This window comes from Pteronotus mesoamericanus, unplaced genomic scaffold, assembly GCF_021234165.1.
Source record: "Pteronotus mesoamericanus isolate MK-2021 breed Mesoamerican mustached bat unplaced genomic scaffold, CSHL_Meso_final contig_42, whole genome shotgun sequence".
Lineage (NCBI taxonomy): Eukaryota > Metazoa > Chordata > Mammalia > Chiroptera > Mormoopidae > Pteronotus > Pteronotus mesoamericanus.
The window spans coordinates 1,006,891-1,029,220 of NW_026555157.1; the positions used below are offsets into that span (position 1 = coordinate 1,006,891).

The following is a 22,330-nucleotide window of genomic DNA, read 5'->3' on the forward strand; positions in this document are numbered from 1 at the left end:
TCACAAAGTAAGAAGTTATTTAGTGTAATGGGTAGCTGTTGAGTTTTAGTCATATGGAGCCAAAGTCTAACTTGGGAGCTAACTAGTCCTAGGTAGATCCCTAGGTAAACTATTCAACCTTCCAGAAACTCCTGGTAGGCCGTCAGACAAGGTACTCAACCTTCCTGAAACTCAGTAACAGGAATAATATTAACACCTCACAGCCTTGCTCTGAGGATCAGTAAGATATACAGGGAAAGCATTCATTTACTGAGGTGCCTGTCACATTAAAAATGGTCCAAAGATTGTGCTTATTATTATTTTTAATTATGTGTTAGGCACGGCCTTAAGGTCCTGAATTACATAATTTAAAGTAACAGGTACATCTCTGAGTCTCCCTAGATTCTGCGTTTAGTGTGAGTGCACTTAAAAAAATGACTACGGATGGAATAAATGGAGAGGAATATTTTTCCAAAGAAGAACATTTCTGGTACCATGGAAATTTAACATTCTATTTAACAGATTCACTACTATTTACAGAAAACAATATAGTACATATTTTAGTTGAAATGTTTATTGGCTACAGATTTACACTACTAAAGAAACATTTGACTCTCTTTCATAAGTACCCTTGCCACTTATGGAGGAGGGATGTCATGGGAATGTCCACGAATTCCAAAATTTGTGAATTCCAAAACAGAATTCATGGACACGCCTATACCACTAATAAAAGAAAAACCTATAGATGGCCACCCAACACATAAAAATACAGAAACCACATAATTTTTAAAAATGTTTAGTAAGGCCCACTAAAATGAACAAAGAGCAAAATATAACACAATAATGCAAAACAAATATACACACTCCTACACACAAAACAAAGGCATCTTTTGGGTTTTGTTGTTATTTTTACAAAACTATGTATATACATGTCTGTGTATTTGTATCCTTATAGAAAATTTCATAAATATAGAAAAGCACACAAAAAAGTGAAAATCATCTGTCAGGCCAGCAGCACAGGTGTCACCCCTTTGACAGGAGCAGGGAAAACTCACGGAATCAGAGATGATCCGGAATGGTCTTTCCAGCCTCAGGATCTGCTAATGCCAATTCACCAACCGCTTCAAAATCCACAGGCCAAGCCTCTTTTTAGGCTCTCAAATATCTCTACTGTTGCCTGACTCCTGGCTGAATGTTTCATCAGGCCAATAGTGATAAATAAACAAGAATAAGTAAGGCTACGACTCTAATCTCAAAGTTTCTGTTCCCCAAATATTAGAGCTAGATGGAATCTTCAAAGTTCCTTCAGTCCTATCTACTATGTCTGTCTCCATTTATTCAGGAGAAAACAGGAATTAAAAGGTGAGTAGCACTGAAACCCTGTCCTCTAACTGCCAGTCCAAAGCTCTGTCCAAGTGAACACATGGTAAAGGACTCTCCCCAAGAGATGGAGCTCCAGTTATGTGGTCAGTCTATAAATGAACCTGCAGGGTGGATACAGTGGACCTGTACAACTAGATACAGCTAGGTCTAGGGAGACAAGTCATAAGTAGACCATGTAGCCAAATGAACGAGTGTGCGCTGGGGCAACCGGTCAGAGGAGTGACATGTGAGCCCCACTTTCCAGGGAGATGAGAGCCTGTTTAAGTCACAAGAGCCCTTTCTGACAGACTGTACTGCTGGGGCAGCTGGGAAGACAGAAGTGTCCAGAAGGGGCTCCTGAGAATATAAGAATTAAAGAAAACATCTGAATCAACTAGATTCCTTCTCCAGTCAATAGGCACGTGTCCACCAGGTCATGCTACTCATGACCAATCACCTCCCTTTAAGCTCCACTCCAACTCAGCGAACCCTCAGAATCTCATCACCGCCACTTCAAGGCTGTCTCTTCATCTCTGAAACTTCTGTCTTTGACTAAACAAATCTCTGTTGACTTTCAGCACTGAAATATTAAAGGTCATGGTTCAATTCTTTCTGATCAATCCAGATCACTTCAGTCTTTAGTGAAAAATCTCTTTGGCCTCATGTGGACACAATCTGGTACAGACATTCCTTACCTGAGCAGACCTTATTCTCAAATATAAATGATGAAAGCTAAGATCGTTTCTTGTTCTCTCCTTCCCACCTTACCACAGTGGCACTGGCTCAATGAGAGGTCAGATGTCTGTATGCCAGGTCTCAAGATGCTTGCCTGCGGATGAGCTCTTTCAACTGTGCCAGTCTGTCACTTTTTAGTGCTTCCCGGATAGAGTGGAAAAATCCAAAATAGTGTTCAAAGTTGTGTATCATAAGCAGGACCCCGGCCAACAGTTCACTGGTCACCAGCAAGTGGTGGATGTACGCACGAGTGTGGTTCTTACAGCAGTAACAGGGACACCCTCTCACCAATGGGTCAAAGTCCTCCTGGTACCTGAGGAAGGAAGTGAGAATGACATCCCAGAAAGCAAGGAATACAAGAACTCCACAACCTAGGCTATGTATTCTGCTGGTGCATAAGCAATATAGTAAAAACATCACTGGCAGATGTGCTGCCGGGCACCTGCTTAACATGGCAATGTGGTCCAAGTTAACGGAGCACAGTGAGCCAGGACACTCAGGAGTCCTCCTCTGCTAGACATAACTTCTTAGCCCGAGGCTTACAAAGGAGCAGCACAGAGTCCTGTGGTCACTCCTGCAGGTTGAGCACTACTGGTCGCACTGTAAAGGCACCTAATGTTAGGAAATGCTGTCGGATAGATACACATTTCTATTTGCCACCAGAACTAGTATCAGAAGACATGGTCCGACCTTTTACTTGCAAAGCTTTTTGCAGTTTACGAAGTACTTTTACATACACTTTCTCATTTAACCTTTTCAACAATCCTTGGAGAAAGGCATTTTTGTTGTCACTTAACCCAGGAAAATCACGAAGGGGTTAAGAGGGCTCTGAAGCTACAATGCCTGGTTTTGATTCCTGGCTCAGAGCTCACTTGGGCAAGTCACTTACCTGCCTCTGTCTTTGTTTTCTCACCTGTAACGCCTACCCTACAGAGCTGTTCCAAGGATTAAATGAGTTAGTATAGCAAAAGGCTTGGACACTGCTGAGCATGTACTAAGCACTATATATACATATATGTTACCTTTTATCAGCTATTAAAAGGAAGCCAAATGACTTGGCCAATGTCACTTAGGCATGAGCAGAGCTGGGATCCAAACTCCAAGTCTCTGTAACTTCGAGTCTACTGCTGATAATAAGAAAACTACAAAAACTACAGTTTCGAGCTAAATCTATAACATGTAGAAAATTTTAATAGTAACCAATTATACTACCCTAACATTTTAAAAATAGAAATGAGTCTCTTCCGCTATTTTTCAAGAAGTTAAACATCATTATTTCAGACCTACAATCAAGAAGCTCTTATAGAATAGATAAGAACTAGGATTTTCATATACTTTCATAAATTTTCAACTCTGTACTAGTACTAGATAGACATTAATAAGTCTGAATCTCTAGAATGCCCCTTCACATAAGGCCAAAAACACCCAAGCACTAAAGTGGGTGTACCAAAGTCAAAGGTAAACCATTTACTGGTTCACTGATGAGTATTGCTTTCAACCCAATACAAGCAAAGTTACGAGATATTCTAATTCATTCTTGATAGAGGAAAATACTTAAGATTCATAATCTGTATAGAACCCAGATGACTTAAGTTCCTTAAAATTAAAAAAATTTTGTTGCGCTTTATCTTGAAATCCTTATTTTGCTGTGTCATTATTAAAAGTAATTGGACAGAATAAAAAAACATCAAACATGGATTTGGTCTAATCTTTATGACAGCTCTCCTAAAACAATAGTTACCAGCCTCAATTTTATGATAAGACAAAGTATACAAACTCATCTGCAGAAAAAAAGACTTTCTAGAACTGAATTTGAAAGGGCCTAAATAATACCCAACTATAAAGATTTTATAACGTCACAAACTGAAAAGGGAACATTTATACAAACTATTAAAACAGACTGAAATGTACGTCAGAACTCAAAATAGAAACTTAAAAAAAAATTCCTTACCTTTTTTCTTTCAGGTTAATTTCAAATGGTGTCATTTCTTGGTCACAACTGGTAGTTTTAATTTTCTTTGTTTGATCCACATACTTTATTTCTTCCTGTACCCCATTTTGTTGTAATACTGAAGGACAGACCAACAAAAAGTCTTGAATGATGATCGGATAAAAAGTGGCCACTGGGAGAATTTTTAGTTACTATTTCATGCCCTTTTACCCTCTAATGCCACTCCTGAGAATTTACGGAAATGACACAAGAAAATAAGCAGGATGATCACTGACCTATTACCTATAAATCCATAATACCAAAATTTGGAGGTCCAACAATGTCTAAACAAATTATGGTCACAGGTATGTAACATGTAATCTTACTGCTAAGAAATGATTTTTAAAAACCAGTTAGTGTGTATGTATGTGCAAATAAATGTGTATGTATTGCAGTTACGTCTCATCATAATGTACATGCAAATTAACTGGGCTTTATAACTGCCTGTGTTCCAAAAAAATTATAAAAGTAGAACATTGTTTAGATTTATGTACTCTGTACGGAGACTCCAGTCCTCTGGGGAACTCAGGTAATCCAGAACTAAATGGGGATTTGAGTTGTTCCCTTGAACTCTTTGCTTTAAAAAAGAATGTTCCTGGAATTAAAAGAGAAATACTAGTTCTTTTGCAGAAAGTGAGCTGCCTTAAACAGGGGCAAGTAGGTAAGTATTTCTGGGAACAATTAATAACAATCTCAGGATTCTCCAAGGAGAATGGGCAAATGGTCCAGGAAGGTAATTTTGTCCAAGTCAAGGGACAAAGAGAAGCATGGCCTGGGCACTGAGCGCAGGGCTGTAATTTTGCCGCCACGAGTTTGCATGCTGACATGGGGACCCATAAAGCCCTGGCACTAGGGGGAACTACTGCCTACGCTGGGCAACTTATTCCTTTTTAATTTTCACATTGAATTTGGCAAAGGACTATAACTTACAAACATACACAAACGTGATTAATAATAACACTTCAATAAAAATGTTCAAACTCTTTCAAAATCTTAATCATAAAAAAACAGCTTTCTCTGGCCAAAAAGGAACTTGTTTGTTTCAGAGTACTCATTATCAGGTTCTTTTTCAGAGTTTTGCATATTCATGGTAAGAAATGACTAATAGTTACAGATGTCCTGGTGGAAATAATTAAGCTTGTAAATAAAGTTATAAACACTATAAAATGTTAATTTATGGTACATCCATTCACATACATTATATTCTGGTCTGTCTAGAGGTCAGTAAAGATGACTTCTTATATATAAAAATTTGACCAACCTGATTTAGTTTGTTTCCAGAAGTAATTCCATTCAGATTAATGGTTAAATTGCTTTATAAAACTGTAACATCTTCTGAATGAAACTTTGTGGGGAATAAAATGGACCTTTAAAGGAAGTCTCTAGCCCTAGTCAAATCCGAGGTTGGCGGTGACAGAGGACAATGCAACGGACAGCAGGAAGGGAGAAGACCTCACACCACCGAAGGCCTGAGGGAGCACTGCGCACGCAACGCTCTCCTGAAAAACTGGGTAGATGCTTCAAGCGACCCCAGCCCGAAGTGTGTATCCCAATTCCTTTACTACTGCCAGTTAAATGTCAGAATCTGAAACTGATCTTTCTTGACCTCTGAATAACTAAACAATAAAAGAAAATGGCAGTGCTTCAAAGGAATACTAGCAGAGGAAAATGGCTTTTACATCTCAGTGTGCAGACAAAGACAAAAAAAGCAAAAGTAACACTAGGATCAGAGAGGATGAGACTCCCTGTATTTTAATAGTACAAGGTTTGCAAAAAAGCAGACAAGAACTCTTCTGTGAAAAAACGAATTAACTTTTACCAAGCAGTTCAAAGGTTTTACTTTCTTAGATTTTCATCACTATTCACTCTGAATGGTCTTTTTCAGGTTGTTAATAAAAGAGGTTTTGTTTGGTTTGGGGTTTCTTTTTTTTTTTGCTTCTGCTCACTACAAAATTACTTCCTAATATTGATGAGTTATGTGTACAGTATTAAGTACCTGGGTTTTGTGGACGAACATGCCAGAGTGTACAGATAAGAAACAAAGATGGAGTTTTATAAACGGCTGGCTTCAGAATATGCACATATTTCTGGCCTGAATCACAAGCCAAAAATTGATAGGAAATAGAAGAAACTTAAGGATAGCACTGAGATTAACTTCAAAAGACCTACATGTCTCCTCAGGATTCGGCTGGTAATCAAAGCTGAAAGTCAGGGCACATCCCCGCTCTGCCACTTGATAAGGGAAAAAACTCTCAAACAAGTCCACTCCTCTTTCAATGCACTCAAGCACCTCATCTGGCCGGCTAACACCACAGATGAGCCTGTGAAAATAAGAACACTGACATGAGAACAATGCCAGGAATCAGAGAGTCTTTCCAGAGGGCATTGAAATAATAATGAAAACCATCGGTCCTCGCTGGCATGGCAGGCAGCAAGTAAGATGTGGTGGGAAGAACCTTTGCTTTTGGAGGCCAAAATCTGGGAGAAAATCCCAGTTCTGCTATTAATTTATGTGCTGTGTTCTTTGGGAAAATTTCTTACCCTCTCTGAGTTTTAGTTTTCTCATTTTAAAAATAAGAACAATAATACAAACTTCAGGACTAATGAGATATTTGAAGAAGCACACAGTGTATTTTCTGGTCCCAAAGAGAAATTCAATAAAGGTTAGTTTCCTTTCTGTTCTGATCCCTTCTGAACAACCTCCTTACTGAACTTAATAGCCTACCTGATCCACCACATAGACTTTTTAAGAGTGCAAAGGTGTGTGCTTTATTTCCCCCTCATGATTTAACTGTACTTTGCCTATAATTTTTTTTATAATTGGTCCCAGAAAGACATTTTTATCTACTGTGTTCTTCATAGGTTCATTTACAAAGTAACCCTTGCTCTCAGAATTTCAACTCTGCCCACTGAATCTAGGCATCTAGTTGGTTTTATTGATGCTTCCTCACATTTTCTCCATTAATAAATCATCTGCCTGGTGGAATGAGATGGTAATTTTTCAAGGACTGGGCAAGGCATTCTGAAAATATTAATAATACTCAACCAGGTTTTGCCACTAAAATAAGATGGGAAGGTGCCTGAGATCAGGCCTGATTGGCTACTATTTTTCATGTTTGTTTTTCTGCCCACATTTCCTTTTATGAACTGGCAGAGAAAAGCTTATAGACTCTCTGACTTCTATAAGAAGTCCCCAAAAAAGCTTATCTAATACCAAACAAATAGAACACTTAAATATATGCTGGTTTTTTTGACTACAGTTTCCTTCAAGTAATGTAATGTTTTAGGATTCCTCTTTGACTGAAGCTGGCATTTCTACACACAGAAGGAAAACTATTTCAGCTTTCAAATCCAGCGACAGACATCTGTGAGCACTTAACTCACCAAAGTCCAGAAAATGACTAGAAATACTAGCACTAAATTGTTATTTGTACCAGAATGAAATAGGAGGAGGAGCAGTGAACAGAGAGAACTAGGTTAAAATTGGGGCAAATGCTGCCACGATGAAAATATCTCATTCTGGCTGGTGTTTATACAAGTGTATACAAGCTCTTCATAAGTCATCAAGCTCTACATAAGATTCACACACTTTACTGCAAGTCATACCTGAATTTTTTTTTAAGTGGTAAAATTACATGCATTAGATACTATCCGACAGCCCAAAGGATATAAAGCAGCACCATGATCAAATCTCTTACTATATCTGTAGGAAAAAAGCATGAATATTCACACCAAGTGGGATAAAAGACCAGTCTTTTAAAAACAAAAATTAGAGTAGTCTAGTAAGACATCAGCTACACTCAGAAACTTGGGACTTTAAGCTCTGAATCTTGTAGATCATCACTTCTCACTGGCACATAGTTTTACTATGTGATTTATGGAAAAACAACATTTTGCTAAGTAAAACCTGTGATTTATGGAACACCACCACCTCGCTAGAGTTGCCCATCCCCTCAATTTCAAAAAATCATACCACTGCCTCAAATCTAAGAACTTCATAAAGGTCCTTACTAACAGCACCTATCTTCATTCTGCGGGCATCCTAGATCTATCTTCAACTTGCTTTAAGTAAGGAGAGTTCCACATGACTTCATATCTGTACCCATAAACCACGTTATTGAAAACGAATACAGAATAGTACTTGTATTTGGCACAAGTATAGGGGAAACAGTATGACACTTGCTCTCACTTAGAATGAGCATCAGATAAACTAATTCATATGGCAACTGTCCTCTGGTCTGGTCTCCATTCAGAAACCAAGAACAGGACAGCCTTGATGGAAACTCCCGCTATGGTCGGCCATAGCAGACCCAACCTAGAAAGAACACAATCAAAACATCAAAAGACATGCCCATAGACTGCATAATACCCAACCCCCAGCACTCCTGTTCTGCAGCCCATGACACATGGGCAGCATCCTAACTCAACACTAGCCTCGGTCTGTCTTCCGGTAGCACTGAGGTAACTGATGACAGCAAGTTCAGTCTAGTCTCCAGAGTTGTTGGATTCCCTTGAAAGCCATCCAGAAGGAAACCGCCTACAGGCCGCTTGGCTGTCTCTCGTGCTGACCTCAGCCTCTCCTCCATCACGTCTCCACCTTCAATCACACCAATGATCGTACTTTTCTGGAGGACCTAAGGAAAAAAAGGATAGAATATTTTTAACCATTTCCAATACCTTGGGTGTCCAATCCATGGCCAGGGGGCCGTACGCAACCCAGGATAGCTATGAATGCTGCCCAACACAAAATTGTAAATTTACTTAAAACCTTTTTTTTGCTCATCAGTTTTTGTTAGTATTTGTGTATTTAACATGTGTCCTAAGACAACTCTTATTCTTCCAGTGTGGCCCAGAGACGCCAAAAGGTTGGATACCCCTAAAAAGAAATGAACCCTACACATGGCCATGGAGAGATAGTTCAGTTGTTTAGAGCATCGTCCTGATGTGCCAAGGTTGCAGGTTTGATCCCTGGTCAGGGAACATACAAGAATCAACAGATGAATGTATAAATAAGCGGAACAACAAATCGATGTTTTTCTCCCTTTTTCTCTCTCCCCCATCCCACCCCTCTCTCTCTCTCTCTTCCTCTCTCTCTCTCTCTCTCTATATATACATATATATCCCTTTCTCTCTTTAAAAAATAAATTTTTTTAAAAAAAACATACATTGATGTTTTTCTTTCTCCCTCCCTTCCCCTCTGTCTAAAAATAAATGTTTTTTAAATCTAAAAAAATATATTTTATTTATTTTTTAGAGAGAGGGTAAAGGAGGGAAGAAGAGAGAGAAACATCAATGTGTAATAGAAACATCAAACAGTTGCCTCTCGCACACCCCCCAACCAGGGACCTGGTCCACAACCCAGACATGTGCCCTGTCTGGCAACCTTTCAGTTCACAGGCTGGTGCTCAACCCACTCAGCCACACCAGCCAGGGCAATTAATAAATTTCAAAAAAAACCAAAAATGATCCTTACACAGAAGTTCAGTGGAGCTGCTATAGCTGGAGCATGCAGGGAAATGGTGCTCCCTCTGCCCTGAGAACTCTTGGGGCTCCAAAGAACACAATTTGAAAGCCACCCAAATAGGTAAGAAAAGACTGAGGAGAAACTGAGGCAATCAACATACACAGCCATGCTTTAGCTTGGATTAAATTAAATGTACACTGAGCAGGTACAAGGAAAAGTATAACAGAAGAGTTTCAATTTGTTTACATGACTATCCAGGCCTGCTTGAGATCACCGCCAAGTCTCTTGGAAACAACTTTAGGAACTTCAAAACTATTCGACTGGAACAACTGACATCCATTTGGGAAAAAAAAACCAAAAACAAAATACTAGTTGCACACCACCCTCAAAAGTAAATTTAAACATAAAAATATAATTATTTAAGTATTAGAGGAATATACTGAATCTTTTTATAATTTGGCATAAGGAAGGGCTTCCTAAGCAACCTAAAACTTAGAGGAAAAGGCCAACATATTTGAGTACAAAAACATTAAAACTTCTCTAATGAAATACACTATCAACAAGGGCAAAGGAGAACTTGCTCTTTGGAGGAATAGGTAAATATCTACGCCATAGAAAAAGCTCCAAAAATCTTCTAAGGAAATGACAGCTCTATGGAAATCGAGGTGGATATGTGAATATGAACTTCAGAAAAATAAATGTAAATGCCGTGTGTGTGCATGTGTGTGTGTATGGACAGCTCACTAAACTACACCAGTAAGGAAAGGCAAACTGGGAACAATTAGATACCATACTGTACAGTGAAAGTGGTAAATGAACTTACATACTCCAATAGCTGAAGATTAAGAATTACTTCAGCTTCATGGGAGGGCATGTGCACAACACTTATCACAATGTCAGTGTTTTTATCTTTATATCCTAAAATTCAAGATTATGCTGGAGACAGTTAGGGGCTCCTGAGTGGAAAGGGGACTAAGATCCATAAGATGAGAGGGAACCAAATGAACATCATAGCAGCAGCTTCACAGTGTGTTGAGGACATATCCTAAAATTCCACTTCTATAAATTTCTCTTATAAATATATTTACAAGGAGTTTTAAGATATTATTAAACAAAAGCCAATTTCTATACAACTGATTAGTTATCCAAGGGGAGGATGAAGACAGTCAAGGATGATTCCTGGCTCCTGTTTTGGAAGTCCAAGGAGATGGTGAAAAGAGCACACAGGGAATCCTCAAAAAATAGTAAGACCTCTCTCTTCCTGCTGTACCCAGGCACAGCAACAAGCACCTCGAGATGAAATCCACTTGCCATCCCTGGCGTACGGAATACATGAAGAAGAAAAGAAAGCCAACAACAGAACCTGGGGGAGCTTCAATATTTAAAGGCATTTAGAATAAGAGGATCCAGTGAATAAGTGGGGAGGAATCACAGGAAAAGGAAAAGATGTATGCAGGCATACCAAGCACACAGTTGCACAGCCTCGCTCTTTTGCACGACTGGCACAGCCCTATCTTGGAAACTCCTTTTCATGGGTGTAAAAAGTATGATCATATACAGCTTGTCGTCTAAAATGGAACACACTGAAGAGTAAAAGGGGCACTATCAATAATCATATGAAGACAACAGCATAAACGTAACGGGTGCAGAGAGGAACAGCAGCATTTGACCCACACACAGATATAGTGTGACATGGTGAGACTGACTGTAAATTAGAAGGGGGACTTGAGGTTCATCTGGCCTTTCTAATAATCATGTTCTGTCATACGCTGTCCTCTTTACTATTTACCAAACGTTATTTACCCTATAGGGATAATCACTGACTCAACACAATGGCCAGTGAGCAACACTAAAAATTTAGTCCCACTACAAGTGTCCCCAGGCTGAACTCTTATTGCAGATACTGAGACTTCTATTCAAAATGACAACTAAGTTTCCTCTAATTATTTCATGCATATTAACTTCATTAGTGAAATTGTATCTTTATTACTAAACTCAGATAACAATGTTCCTCAGAACAAATGCGCTTGCCATTGTGGGACCTGACCACTGCTCAGGGTGACTCCACATAAGTCATCACAGGCACCGATTCTCCCCTCTGCTCACTACCTTCTGTTCTCCTACCGCCTCTGCTTTCTTCTAGTGAATGCGTCCTTTTCCAACTTCATTAACCCCGCTATCAGGAGCCCTTATTTATTGTTACAGTTTCTTCCCCACCCCATGAGGACTACTCACCATCAGCAATCATTTACTGAGGGCTTACAATGTGTCCAGAAATTTTGCTACATGGTGAAGATACAAAAATGACATACAGAAATTGAGCTTAAGGAGGTCAAAATTTAATACAGACAAACAGACCAATCATTGCAGTATAATATCATTAGGGCTATAATATAGCTACATACAAATGAAAGGGGTGGCAAAGGATGAAAAGAACTTCCTGGAAGACTCAGGTCAATTTCCTAGAATAAACAATGGAATTAAATGAGCCAATCAGGAAGCAAGAGGGGAAAAATGGCTGAGGATTAAAAAAAAGAAAAAAGAAAAAAGAAACAATCCAGAAAGAAGTCTGTGTACAGGCACAGTGACATGAAATAGGATAACACCTCAGGGAACTGCAAGTAACTCAGAAGGGGCAGAGTGCCAACCAAGGAGAAAGGAGGTCACACCGGGCAGGGGAAGAGGTGAAGGCCAGGTCTCTGCTGGCCGTCCATGCCATCTTAAAGTACAAGTGGAAAACCACTAAGTTCTTTTAAGAAAGTAGGCAACAAGTTCATATTTGTGCTTTACCGATAGCAGGGTTGAAGCTAGGTTGGGTGGAAAGGAGAACAGAGCCATAAAGAACAATTAAAAGGTATTTGTCTACATAAGAGATGCTGAGGCTGTGATGCCTTAAGGTGGGTGGTAAGGGTGATGTGGGGTAAGATTCTAGATATATTTAAGGAGATAGAATCAAAAAGAAGTGAATATTGGAGATTAAATCAGATATAAAAGGAGTCTTGAAAGACTCAAAATTCTGGGCTAAGGAACTTGGTAGCTGCTAAAAATTGAGACAGAGTATTGAGGGAGAACAAAAGGAAGCAGAGGATCAAAGAAATAAGATTCAGAGTTTAAGGTGCATATGAGGGATTATTTTAGTGACAGAACCTAGTGAAATCCCTGTAGTTATGTAATTCTGAAGCTAAGCAGAGTGACCTTGATTGTACCTACAATTTTAGAACCATTCTGCAGTAAAAAGTAAGGGGCAACTGCCTAGTGAGAACGTATACAGTGGGATGCAATGAGAGCTTTAGACAGAATCCTAGAGAGCAATAATACTTGATGGTTCAGGAAAAAAAGATAGGAGAGCATAACAGAGAACAAGAAATGAGGAGCAGAGAGGTATCATGGAATCTCAGTGAGAGTTTCAAAGAAAAAGCAGTAGTGAGATGTACAGCTTTACCTCTGACTCTTCCTGTGCACGCAGACAATGATCCAGGAATAGAAGCGATCGGTCAACAGACTTTCTGACTCTTTTTATGGAAGTTCCTTCTGCACAAGATGCTTCTCCATCTGAGAGGCACTGGAACCAGTCTGGCTGAAGAGCCTGCTGAATTGCCATGAACTTGGAAACAGTCATTTCTACTCGTCCTCCAACACCCCACACAGACACAGACTGCCAAGGAACAAGATGATGGGGAGTTAGCAAGAGTAAAATGCAAATAAAAAGAAAATAATAAAATGCTAAAGTAATTCTGAATTTAATTCTTCTTTACAACTATAGAGATGGTAGCAAGTCAATATCCTCGACATGGTGAATAAAAGAGGTTTCCTATACTATATTCCAAATTCTCTAAGAACCTTATAGCTCATAGAGGATCCCTTAGTGGCCATACAAGTCAACTTCTGAGCTTGCCCCCAAGAATCCTTTGTTATACTTCTTTCGAAACCCAGTCTTTCAGTCTCCCCTACCCACAGCCCACGCTACTCATGCTGTTCTTGAATATACTGCAGGCTTTGATTTTTCTCTGATCACACTGTTTTAACTGAAATACCCCTCCCCTACATCTCTGCGTGGTAAAATACTATGCACACTTCAAGACATGAGTTCAAATATCACCTACTCTAATGTGTTCCCCAAATTTTCCCTGGTGTAAATCACCTGCTCCCCCTTCTAAGTTCTTTCAGAAACTTGTACTGACTTTTTTATGGAAATGGTAACCCTTAGCATACCATTGTATGTTTGTCTCACTAGAGTATCCCAATTCGTGTTTGCACCCCAAAAGCAGAGTCTAGGTTCTCACACATAACAAGTATTTACCAAGTTGACTTAGGTGCAGTATTATGTGCTAAGACATAAATCCCATAGTACACAAGGCTCTCTGCATGTTCCTTTGGTTACTTTCTCCTATAGCATCTTCTTAGAAGAGACTGACAAGGACATAGATGGGGAGGTGACATACCGTCTTTATTTTGGCATAATAACGCTATTTAAAGGAATCCTCTCTGCCCTGTAAATGGGGTAGGATAGCTGATATAAAAAATATTTTCTTCTGAATATATATTACAAAATAAAAAGAAGTTTAAAGCAGGAGGGGAATTTAAAATAGTAATCTTAGATAAGATTAATAGATACTACTGACATCAATAACGTGGGTACAGGAAAAGAAACTGCCCTTGTAAAGTAGCAGTATATACAGGAGTGGGCAAAAGGAGGTTTATAGTTGTTCGTATGGAAACATATAATACAAGAATAAGTAATAACACAAGAATAAACTCTGTGTTTCACGAACTCACAACTATAGACCTCCCTTTGCCCCAAAGCCGCCCCCCAAAGCCTTGCCAGAATGCCATCTCCAAGGGCAGTGCAATGAATGAGGTCATGGCTCCGGTGAAAACTTTTAGTGAAGTCCTTTTGATACTGTTCTTCACTAGCTAAAAATCTCTGGCTGTGGACCCAGCTTTTTCAAATCCTGTTCTAAAAACAAGCAGTATTACACTGAGGTTCTACTATGTATAGTTGTACATATGATAATACCCATTACCAACTTTCCCTACTCTTCCTGAGGTTGTTAAAACTGCAAATAAAGCTGGCATCAAAGACTATTGTTTTCTACAATCATAGCAATTTCTTTTTTTGGAATTTACTTAACCCTTTTCCAACTCCAAATTTTTGCAACAATGAAAAAGCTGAAAATACATTCCTTACCTTAACCCCATCCTCAGGCAGACTGCCTTTAACGCCTATAAACCACCCCAACCCACTGTGTTCATAGAAATAAATAGAAGGAAAACAAGGTCAGGAATGGGCCAACATCCCAGGCAGTAGGACCCTGGTATTTGAGGGATACAATAAGCTGTCTTCCTGGGACAAAGCTGCAGCCTTGGAGGAACTTCTGAGCACATACCTTGTTTGTTACATAACCAGCTGGGCAGGGGTTGACTGGATCATGCAGAGAGCAGTAGAAGAGAGACTCTGGCATGCCTGTATAAACATGAAAAGGAACCCCTGAAAGCACGTACGTCAACAACTGCACTGCACTGTAACGGAGAGCAGCCTCACAATGTGTACTGCTAGATAAAGCAACACTAAGCACAGTGGATTACTCACACCCGATCTTAGAACTATAGGAGGCCTATCAATGCGAATGAAAAGATTACTTTGAAACTTACTAATATAAAAGAACAATTAACTGTAAGGGTTCATTTCTAATGGCACAATAAGTTGCTACAAGGGGAAAACATATCTTAAAGTATGAGATACATCAAAGTGTTTAATGTCATGTTGACCTGATTCAACTTGCTTTGAAGAAGAATTTAGTATCAAGTATGTTCATTAGAGGTACTATGCAAGGGAACTAGCTCCTGGAAAGATGAAATAATATAACCAAAAGGTGATCTCATTAATAATAAAGCCATCCCACATCATGAGTCCCTAGTGGCAGAATTAAATGGAAGCTATAGGACAGTGCATTTCAGTGACTCGAGATGACAGTTTCTTAGGTTCTTTAGTCAAAAAGATAGTTGCTTTAAAAAAAATACTCAAAAAATGCTTAACAAACCATATGTACATAAATTTCATATACTATCCTGGGGATCCTGCATTTTCATAAGAAAAAAAAATTAGAATTTCATTGAAAAAAGACCAAAAAAATCAAATTAAAAAAAAATCTCTGCAGCTCTCCACCTTATTTTCCACAATTTCAATTACTACAATTATCTGTAGAAAGCTTATATTAGCTATTTTCACTAAATTATATGCTTGTATTCTTTAAAGCTAGTTATTAAAATTGGTCTCAGATCAAGAAAAAAGATATTACATAAATTCCTCTACTGAAATAGAATCTTGTGACAACCAAGTAAGTCATCATGCAGTGTTTTTTCTCAGAAGCAGACTGAATAACCAATGGAGACAGAATTCTCACGTAAGTGGGTCTTAGATATTAGAAAAAGCTTCAGGAGAAGGTGGTCTACAGAATTTGTTCTCTAGCTGCCACTGCTAAGCCTTTCCTATAAATAAGTGGACATACACATCTGCATTTAAAAATCTTATTTCTGGAACAAAAGATAACATTAACCTATCAGAATATAGCAATATTTAAACACTTTGTCTTCTACCTTATGTTTCAGGCTCCAACATGACAACACTACTTTGGCGCTTAGGGATGTCCCATGCAGCGTTCACCTCTGGGTCTTTGCTCTATGTCTGCAATATCTGCTCACACTTGTCTACCACCACCACCTGCTGACCTGGCTAATTCCCACTCTTGTTTGACCCAGTTAAGGTGCCCCTTCATCTTCTCAAAAATTCTTTCTTCATTTTGATCTCCTTCCACATGTACCCTACAGCAGGTTACAAGTGTTTCTCCCCCTGACTCTCATGATACATGTGTATATCCCTAACCCTGCAAATGTAATCACTGCACTCTACAAGAATTACATATTTATCTTTATCCCAACTAGGCTCTGGGTTCCATGAGGGCAGCAACTGTATCCTACTTATCTTAGAATCTCTAGCGCCTGGTTCTTAAATGATCAATAAATGCTTACTAAATTAATGAGTAAGTAAATGTATGAATGAAAGATCAAAGAATAAGCAAATGGCGCCCTGGCTGGTATGGTTCAGTGGACTGAGCACTGGCCTGCGAACCAAAGGGTCACCGGTTCGATTCTGGGTTGCAGGCCAGGTCCCCAGTAGGGGGCACACAAAAGGCAACCACACACATGTTTCTCTCCCTCTCCCCGCTTCTGCCTAAAATTAAATAAATAAAATCTTAAAAAACAAACAGCACCTCCAAACTCCAAATTAATTTATCACAAGGCACAAACAACTAACTTAATTTTACCTATAAACTTCCCAACTCCTTCCTTATATTCTGTCAAGACTTCATGATGTTCTGCCCTGTAAGTAAAACAGAAAAATATATAACATAATAATGGATCATCCTACAGATACTCTCTACAACTGAAGACCTCTGCTCACCCAAACAAGCTACGTGACAATCAATGTAGTCTTGAACAACAAATACACCATTACTCAAAAGTCCCAACTCACCAGGCTAGGTTCATTTAGCCAGAGTAAAGTTTTCAATCTGCAAGTGGTACGGGGAGAAGAGAAACTGGCAAAGTTCAACTGCTCCAGTATATCTGGATTTTCTTCCTCTCCTTGCCACTTCAAAACCAGTTTATCATTCACACAATACTGAAGAGTCACTTCATCATATAGCAGACTGTTCAATTAAGGATAGAATCAATATGCACATTACACGAAATGATCTAACTCCATTAGTTCTGTTTCTATAAGTAGTATATGCAAGTATATGTGCAGAGACAAGAGAAATCTTTGAGGCATGTGCATGAAGGCAGGCGGTAGGCTCCAAGTTTAGCTCTGTCACCCCTGGGAGCACTGGCAATGAGGGCAGGATGGAACCTTGGGTTCAGAGGAAAAATGAAGCAGCTTTAACATGTAGGCCTGGCCCATGGCTTCCAGATTAGGGCCAGATGATGTATAATATTTGATACATTTCTTCTGATTTCATTCTAAAAACCTACAAGTTTTATGTATGCAAGCAAAAAAAGTCTTTTCCTTTACTGTACCTTAATTAAGGTAACTAAGCTGATGCCAAAGTTGAAACTTGAATGGCTGGCTCTAATACTTACAGTGAGGACAGGGTAAGCTGAGCCATGGCAGGCACGCCGTGGATATTATGCAGGGTGTGATGGGTCAGGTGTGGGGCAGAGCCAGTCTTGGTGTACAGAAGGCAGCCTGGGATGTCCATGGTGCGGTCCCCTGCTTTGCCTAGGTTTTTTATTTTTCCTAGGCGACAGCCATTAGCTACCTTGGTAAGACTCAGCTTCATGTTGAGGGATTCTTTCAGGTCCTGATAAGAAAAGAGCATTAAATTCATAAGTTTTACAACATCTAAAGGCTAAACATTTGCAAAGATAGCAACCTACAACAAAATAAATGATAGGTTATTTATTACCACTTCCAGTCTAGGATTTTTTTAGATATCAGGAATAGGAGAATGGGAAAAGACATGGAGAGAATAAGGCACTTTCCCCAAAGTCCCAGAGCAGCATGACATCTACCACATTTAAATTCAGGCATGGAATTTTTGTCTGACCTGATGAAATCCAAACAAACAGAAGGGTGGAAGTGAAGACTAACCATAGAAAGAGTGCTATGAAGCCAAGGCGTGTAAAAAAACGTGTAAAGAAAATTCATACTGCTTAGGAAATACTGATTATTAATTTGATCCATTTTTGTTTCTCTAACTTAAGAGAATACTAGGCAACACAGCAATTTTGTCTAATACGTAGTTAAAAGAAGAAAATGGGTTCCAAAACAGTATTCTGGTGTTTATTAAAATATGTGAAAGAATATCCATCAAAAGATAAACATAGAGACTATATCTGAGAGATTATTTTCCAATTTGTTCTTACCTGGTGTTCAAGTAGAGGTGAGAAATGGTGTTGAGCATACATGTAACTGATAAGCCGTTTAGCATTACTTTTATAAATGGTAAGTAAAAATATTTGATAAAAGAAAAAAATAAGATATACTTTGTAACTTCCATAGATACACTGAGGAAAAAAATCAGAAAACATTATTAATTGCTTTGTTGGATGCTGTTAATTATTATTTAGTGAAGCAAATCCTGACCTCCACCTCAAATACACTACAAAATTTGGTAACCAGGCATGGCAGATGATGTACAAAATGTCACTGGATACACCAGCATTTTATAAATACCAGTATATCTACAGTAGGTACCATACCCTCTGGAATTCTTGCCAATGCAGTTAGGCCCAATTTTATTAGCAGTAAGTTATTACAGCTATTTAGAGTCTCCAACCTTAGGTCCTGTTCTCTTAAGCATTATACGGTAACACACACCGAAGGTCAACCACTGTTTAAGACATTACCAAACAAATAAGCATTATATATCATTAGTTAAAAAATATTTAGGAATGTTACTATTACTTTTTTGGGAGTCATAAATTCTTATTGAAATAGCCAATAAAGTCTTTAGAATTTTAGAAATAAGAATAACCACTTTCTGCATAGTTCAATAAAAAAAAAAAAATTCACGCTAAAAATGAATTATTAAAAAAAGAGCCTCTGCTGGTGTGGCTCCGGGGATTGAATGCTGGCCTGTGAACCAAAGGGTCGCTGGTTCAATTCCCAGTCAGGGTACATGCCTGGGTTGTCCGCCAGATTCCCAGTTGGGGGGTACAAGAGGCAACCAATCAATGTATCTCTCACATTCTGATGTTTCTCTCCCTCTTTCTCTCTCTTCTTTCCTCTCTCTAAAAATAAATAAATAAAACCTTTAAAAAGTAATAAGTGTTTGGGGAAAACCTGGCCCATTTTCTACAACTCCAACTTCAATATTTCAAATTATCACAAAGTAGGAGTAAAAATAAGTATCAGTGAAACCCACAGAATTGGAGACTACTAAGAGGAAAAACTTATGCTTTAACAAAGAGTAACATAAAAGCTATTTTTAAAAATCTGTTATTACACATTAAAAATAAGTTTATACCCCCCAAATTATACAAACATAAATTATTTTTTAAGATTTTATTTATTTATTTTTCAAAAGAGGGAGGAAGAAAAAAAGGGAGAGAAACATCGATGTGAAAGAGACACACTGATTGGTTGCCTCTCGTACCCATCCCAACCAGGGACCAAACCCACAACACAGGCATGTGCCCTGACTGGGAACTGAACTGATGACCTTTTGCTTTGTGGGACAACACCCGATAGAGCCACACCAGTCAGGGAAAATATAAATTATTTTTGTATAATTTACATAAATTATAATAAGAACATACTTTAGAAAATATAAGTCATTAGTTTACACAACCATATTCCTTATTGATTCATCAGGTAATACGCATAACCTGATTTCAAGTGATAAAAGTATACTTAAACTAACAACGCTGAAGCCACTATAGCAAAGTTAAAAACTGCATTTTGCAATCTACAGAAGTTCTAGAGAATTGAATCAGGGGAGGCAAAAAGATGAGAAATGCACTTTTAAAGTTAGTGAATCAATGTCTGATCCACTGTGACTGAATACTAGAATCAACCAAATACAAGATTTTGAAACATAAATAAGAACTAATGGAAGATTTCTATAGTCTAGAATTTTTCAGAAAGGGCCAGAGAAAAGAATTTGCTGGCTCCTCTCCTTATTCCAAATATTCAGCATCATCTGTCATATTTAAGTCTCGTAAAGAATTTATATGTATGCACGTGAGTTGTATTTTTAAAATTAAATTCATACACACTCTACAAGTTTTGTATGTGCACAGAAAAAAGTCAGAATGACTTCTAAACATATGGTGCTCGAAGCTAACTCAGAGAGAAAAAGAGAAATAATAGACTCTGAAATTGTAGAATACAGTAACTGAAAATAAGACTACTTGAAGTAGAGTATTTTAAAATCCTCACATTATTTGGGAGGAGAAAGACAATGAATAGTGTTAAACTTTAAGTGTGTTTTAAAATTTTTTAAAGCAACCATTAAAAGACTAATGACAGAATGCCTAATTTCCAAACCCATTGTGGAGGGGCAGGAGAGAATAAGAAAAATCGGTTAATACAATAAAGGGCAAGAAAGTGGAAAACAGACCAAAAATAGAAAATACAAAATAAGATTGTAGAAGTAAGTCCAAATATGGTAGTAATCACAATAAAATTTATCAAGTTAATTTCACCTATTTAAAGACAATGACAATAGTAGCAAATAGCATTTGTCGGGCATTTACTATGTATCAAGTACTCCAAATTAACTCCACTAATATCTATCATCATATATACCTCATAAGACAGATGCTATTATTATGTGCATTTAACAGATGAGAAAACTGAAACTAATAAAGGCACCGTACAGAAAGAGGCAGGGCCAAGACTTAAATCATTGATGTCTGGCTTTAGAGGCTGTACTCTTACAGGCTGGTAGCCTGTTAGAAGTCCCAAATGTTGTCCATAAGCACATGCAATATTTATTTATTAACTCTAAATAAATATTTATGTTAAGATACAATTTTATATTCTTATATTCCATATTGCTATAGTGTTATTATTGTTCTTCTTTTACCTTATCTCCCTTTTCAGTCTCTGTCCATCTTCCCAGCAGTCTCTACAAACTTTCTCCTCTCATACATTTAAACATATTTGTATATGGGAATGGGTGGGTGTATTTTTTAAAGGGAACATACTGTACGCACTTCTCTGTAATTTGCTTTCCTCCCCAGGAATAAACAATGGTTATCTTTCCTGAAGAAGACACATAGAGCTAACAGACTCTTTATAAATAATTACTTCATGACATTGCATGGCTTGGATGTAACACAATTTAATCAACTATCACCCTTCTGGTGGATAATGAAGACATTGCGCAGGTCCTAAGATCGCTGCAAAAAGTCTGCAGGCACAGCTTCCCTGATCTCATTTTCGCCCATCTCTAGTCTAGTTTAGTTTACATTTCCTAGCAGAGTTCTACCACACTCTAGTGATTTAGGTACCATCTCCCCCATTTTGCCGATGGGTCCGAGAGTAAGTTGCCTGAGGTCATATAGCCACAACGTAGCTGGGTCCTAAGCTCCTGCTCTAAGTATCTACCCTGCCTTATGTACCCCAGTGTTCCAGAAAGGACTGCCCACGGAAACATCTAACCCTAGTCGATAAGGATTTATAGTCACTCCATAAGCCATCTCCCAGGGTCCCAGGCCTTGGGAAGCGCTGAGATCAGGGATTTGAGATCGTCCCAATCCTCTCGAGTACCCTGGGAAGTCCGGGGGCAAAAAACTTCCGGCTAACAACTTGACCCTTAAGCAGATGCCAGTCAAAAGAAGCCCCCTTTCACTCAGAAATGCGGTGACGCTCACACCATCTGGGAGAATGTGGACTTACCGTAGCCACCAGGAGACAGAGGAAAAAAAGAAGAGACGGTGGGAGTACTATCACAGCTAGCCTAACACAACCAGGAAGCCTCTGGGTGCGACGCGACTCATCCACCCGTGGTAGCCCCCATACCATTAGGGAGAGAGGGTACTTACTTACAAACCTCCCAACGCTTATGGCCTTCAGACCCCTTAAAATCCCCGCAGTTGGCTCCCACGTGTCCTGCCGGCAGAATTCTGGGCCTCCTAAACCACCGCCTCTGCAGCAGAGCCAATCAGGAAGCATTGCGTCATCACTGGGCGCCAGTAAAAGGGAAAAGGTAATCTCAAGGCGAACTTTGTTGACAGCGTGGACGGGGAGACCGCTGTGGTTGCCAAGGGTAACTGAGCTAACGCAATCTGCT

General features: G+C 38.8%; 1 protein-coding gene across 3 annotated transcripts; it reads right to left on the reverse strand.

Annotated features, from left to right (window-relative positions):
- Positions 1–848: 848 nt before the first annotated feature.
- On the reverse strand, positions 849–22,182 carry QTRT2 (queuine tRNA-ribosyltransferase accessory subunit 2). Of its 3 annotated transcripts, none has more exons than XM_054577281.1 (10): positions 22,083–22,182; positions 18,456–18,596; positions 17,670–17,890; positions 16,856–16,911; positions 14,918–14,994; positions 12,973–13,185; positions 8,636–8,700; positions 6,236–6,387; positions 4,028–4,145; positions 849–2,389 (listed from the first exon to the last, which is right to left on the reverse strand). In XM_054577281.1, the coding sequence occupies exons 2-10, from the start codon at positions 18,495–18,497 to the stop codon at positions 2,158–2,160; spliced, it is 1,176 nt and encodes a 391-aa protein (XP_054433256.1). In that variant the 5' UTR covers positions 18,498–18,596; positions 22,083–22,182; the 3' UTR covers positions 849–2,157. The 3 variants fall into 3 exon arrangements, with proteins under 3 accessions (XP_054433256.1, XP_054433254.1, XP_054433255.1); XM_054577279.1 differs by having other exon boundaries at positions 8,501–8,700; XM_054577280.1 differs by lacking the exon at positions 18,456–18,596 and having other exon boundaries at positions 8,501–8,700.
- Positions 22,183–22,330: the final 148 nt, after the last annotated feature.

Coding starts and splice junctions, on each gene's coding strand:
- QTRT2 (XM_054577279.1), bottom strand. CDS start 18,497: ATGTATGCTCAACACCATTTCTCACCTCTACTTGAACACCAG. Junction 17,891..18,455: donor CACCTCTACTTGAACACCAG/GTAAGAACAAAT, acceptor TTTTCTTATCAG/GACCTGAAAGAATCCCTCAA. Junction 6,388..8,500: donor CTACCGGAAGACAGACCGAG/GCTAGTGTTGAG, acceptor TTATTTTCACAG/GCTCATCTGTGGTGTTAGCC.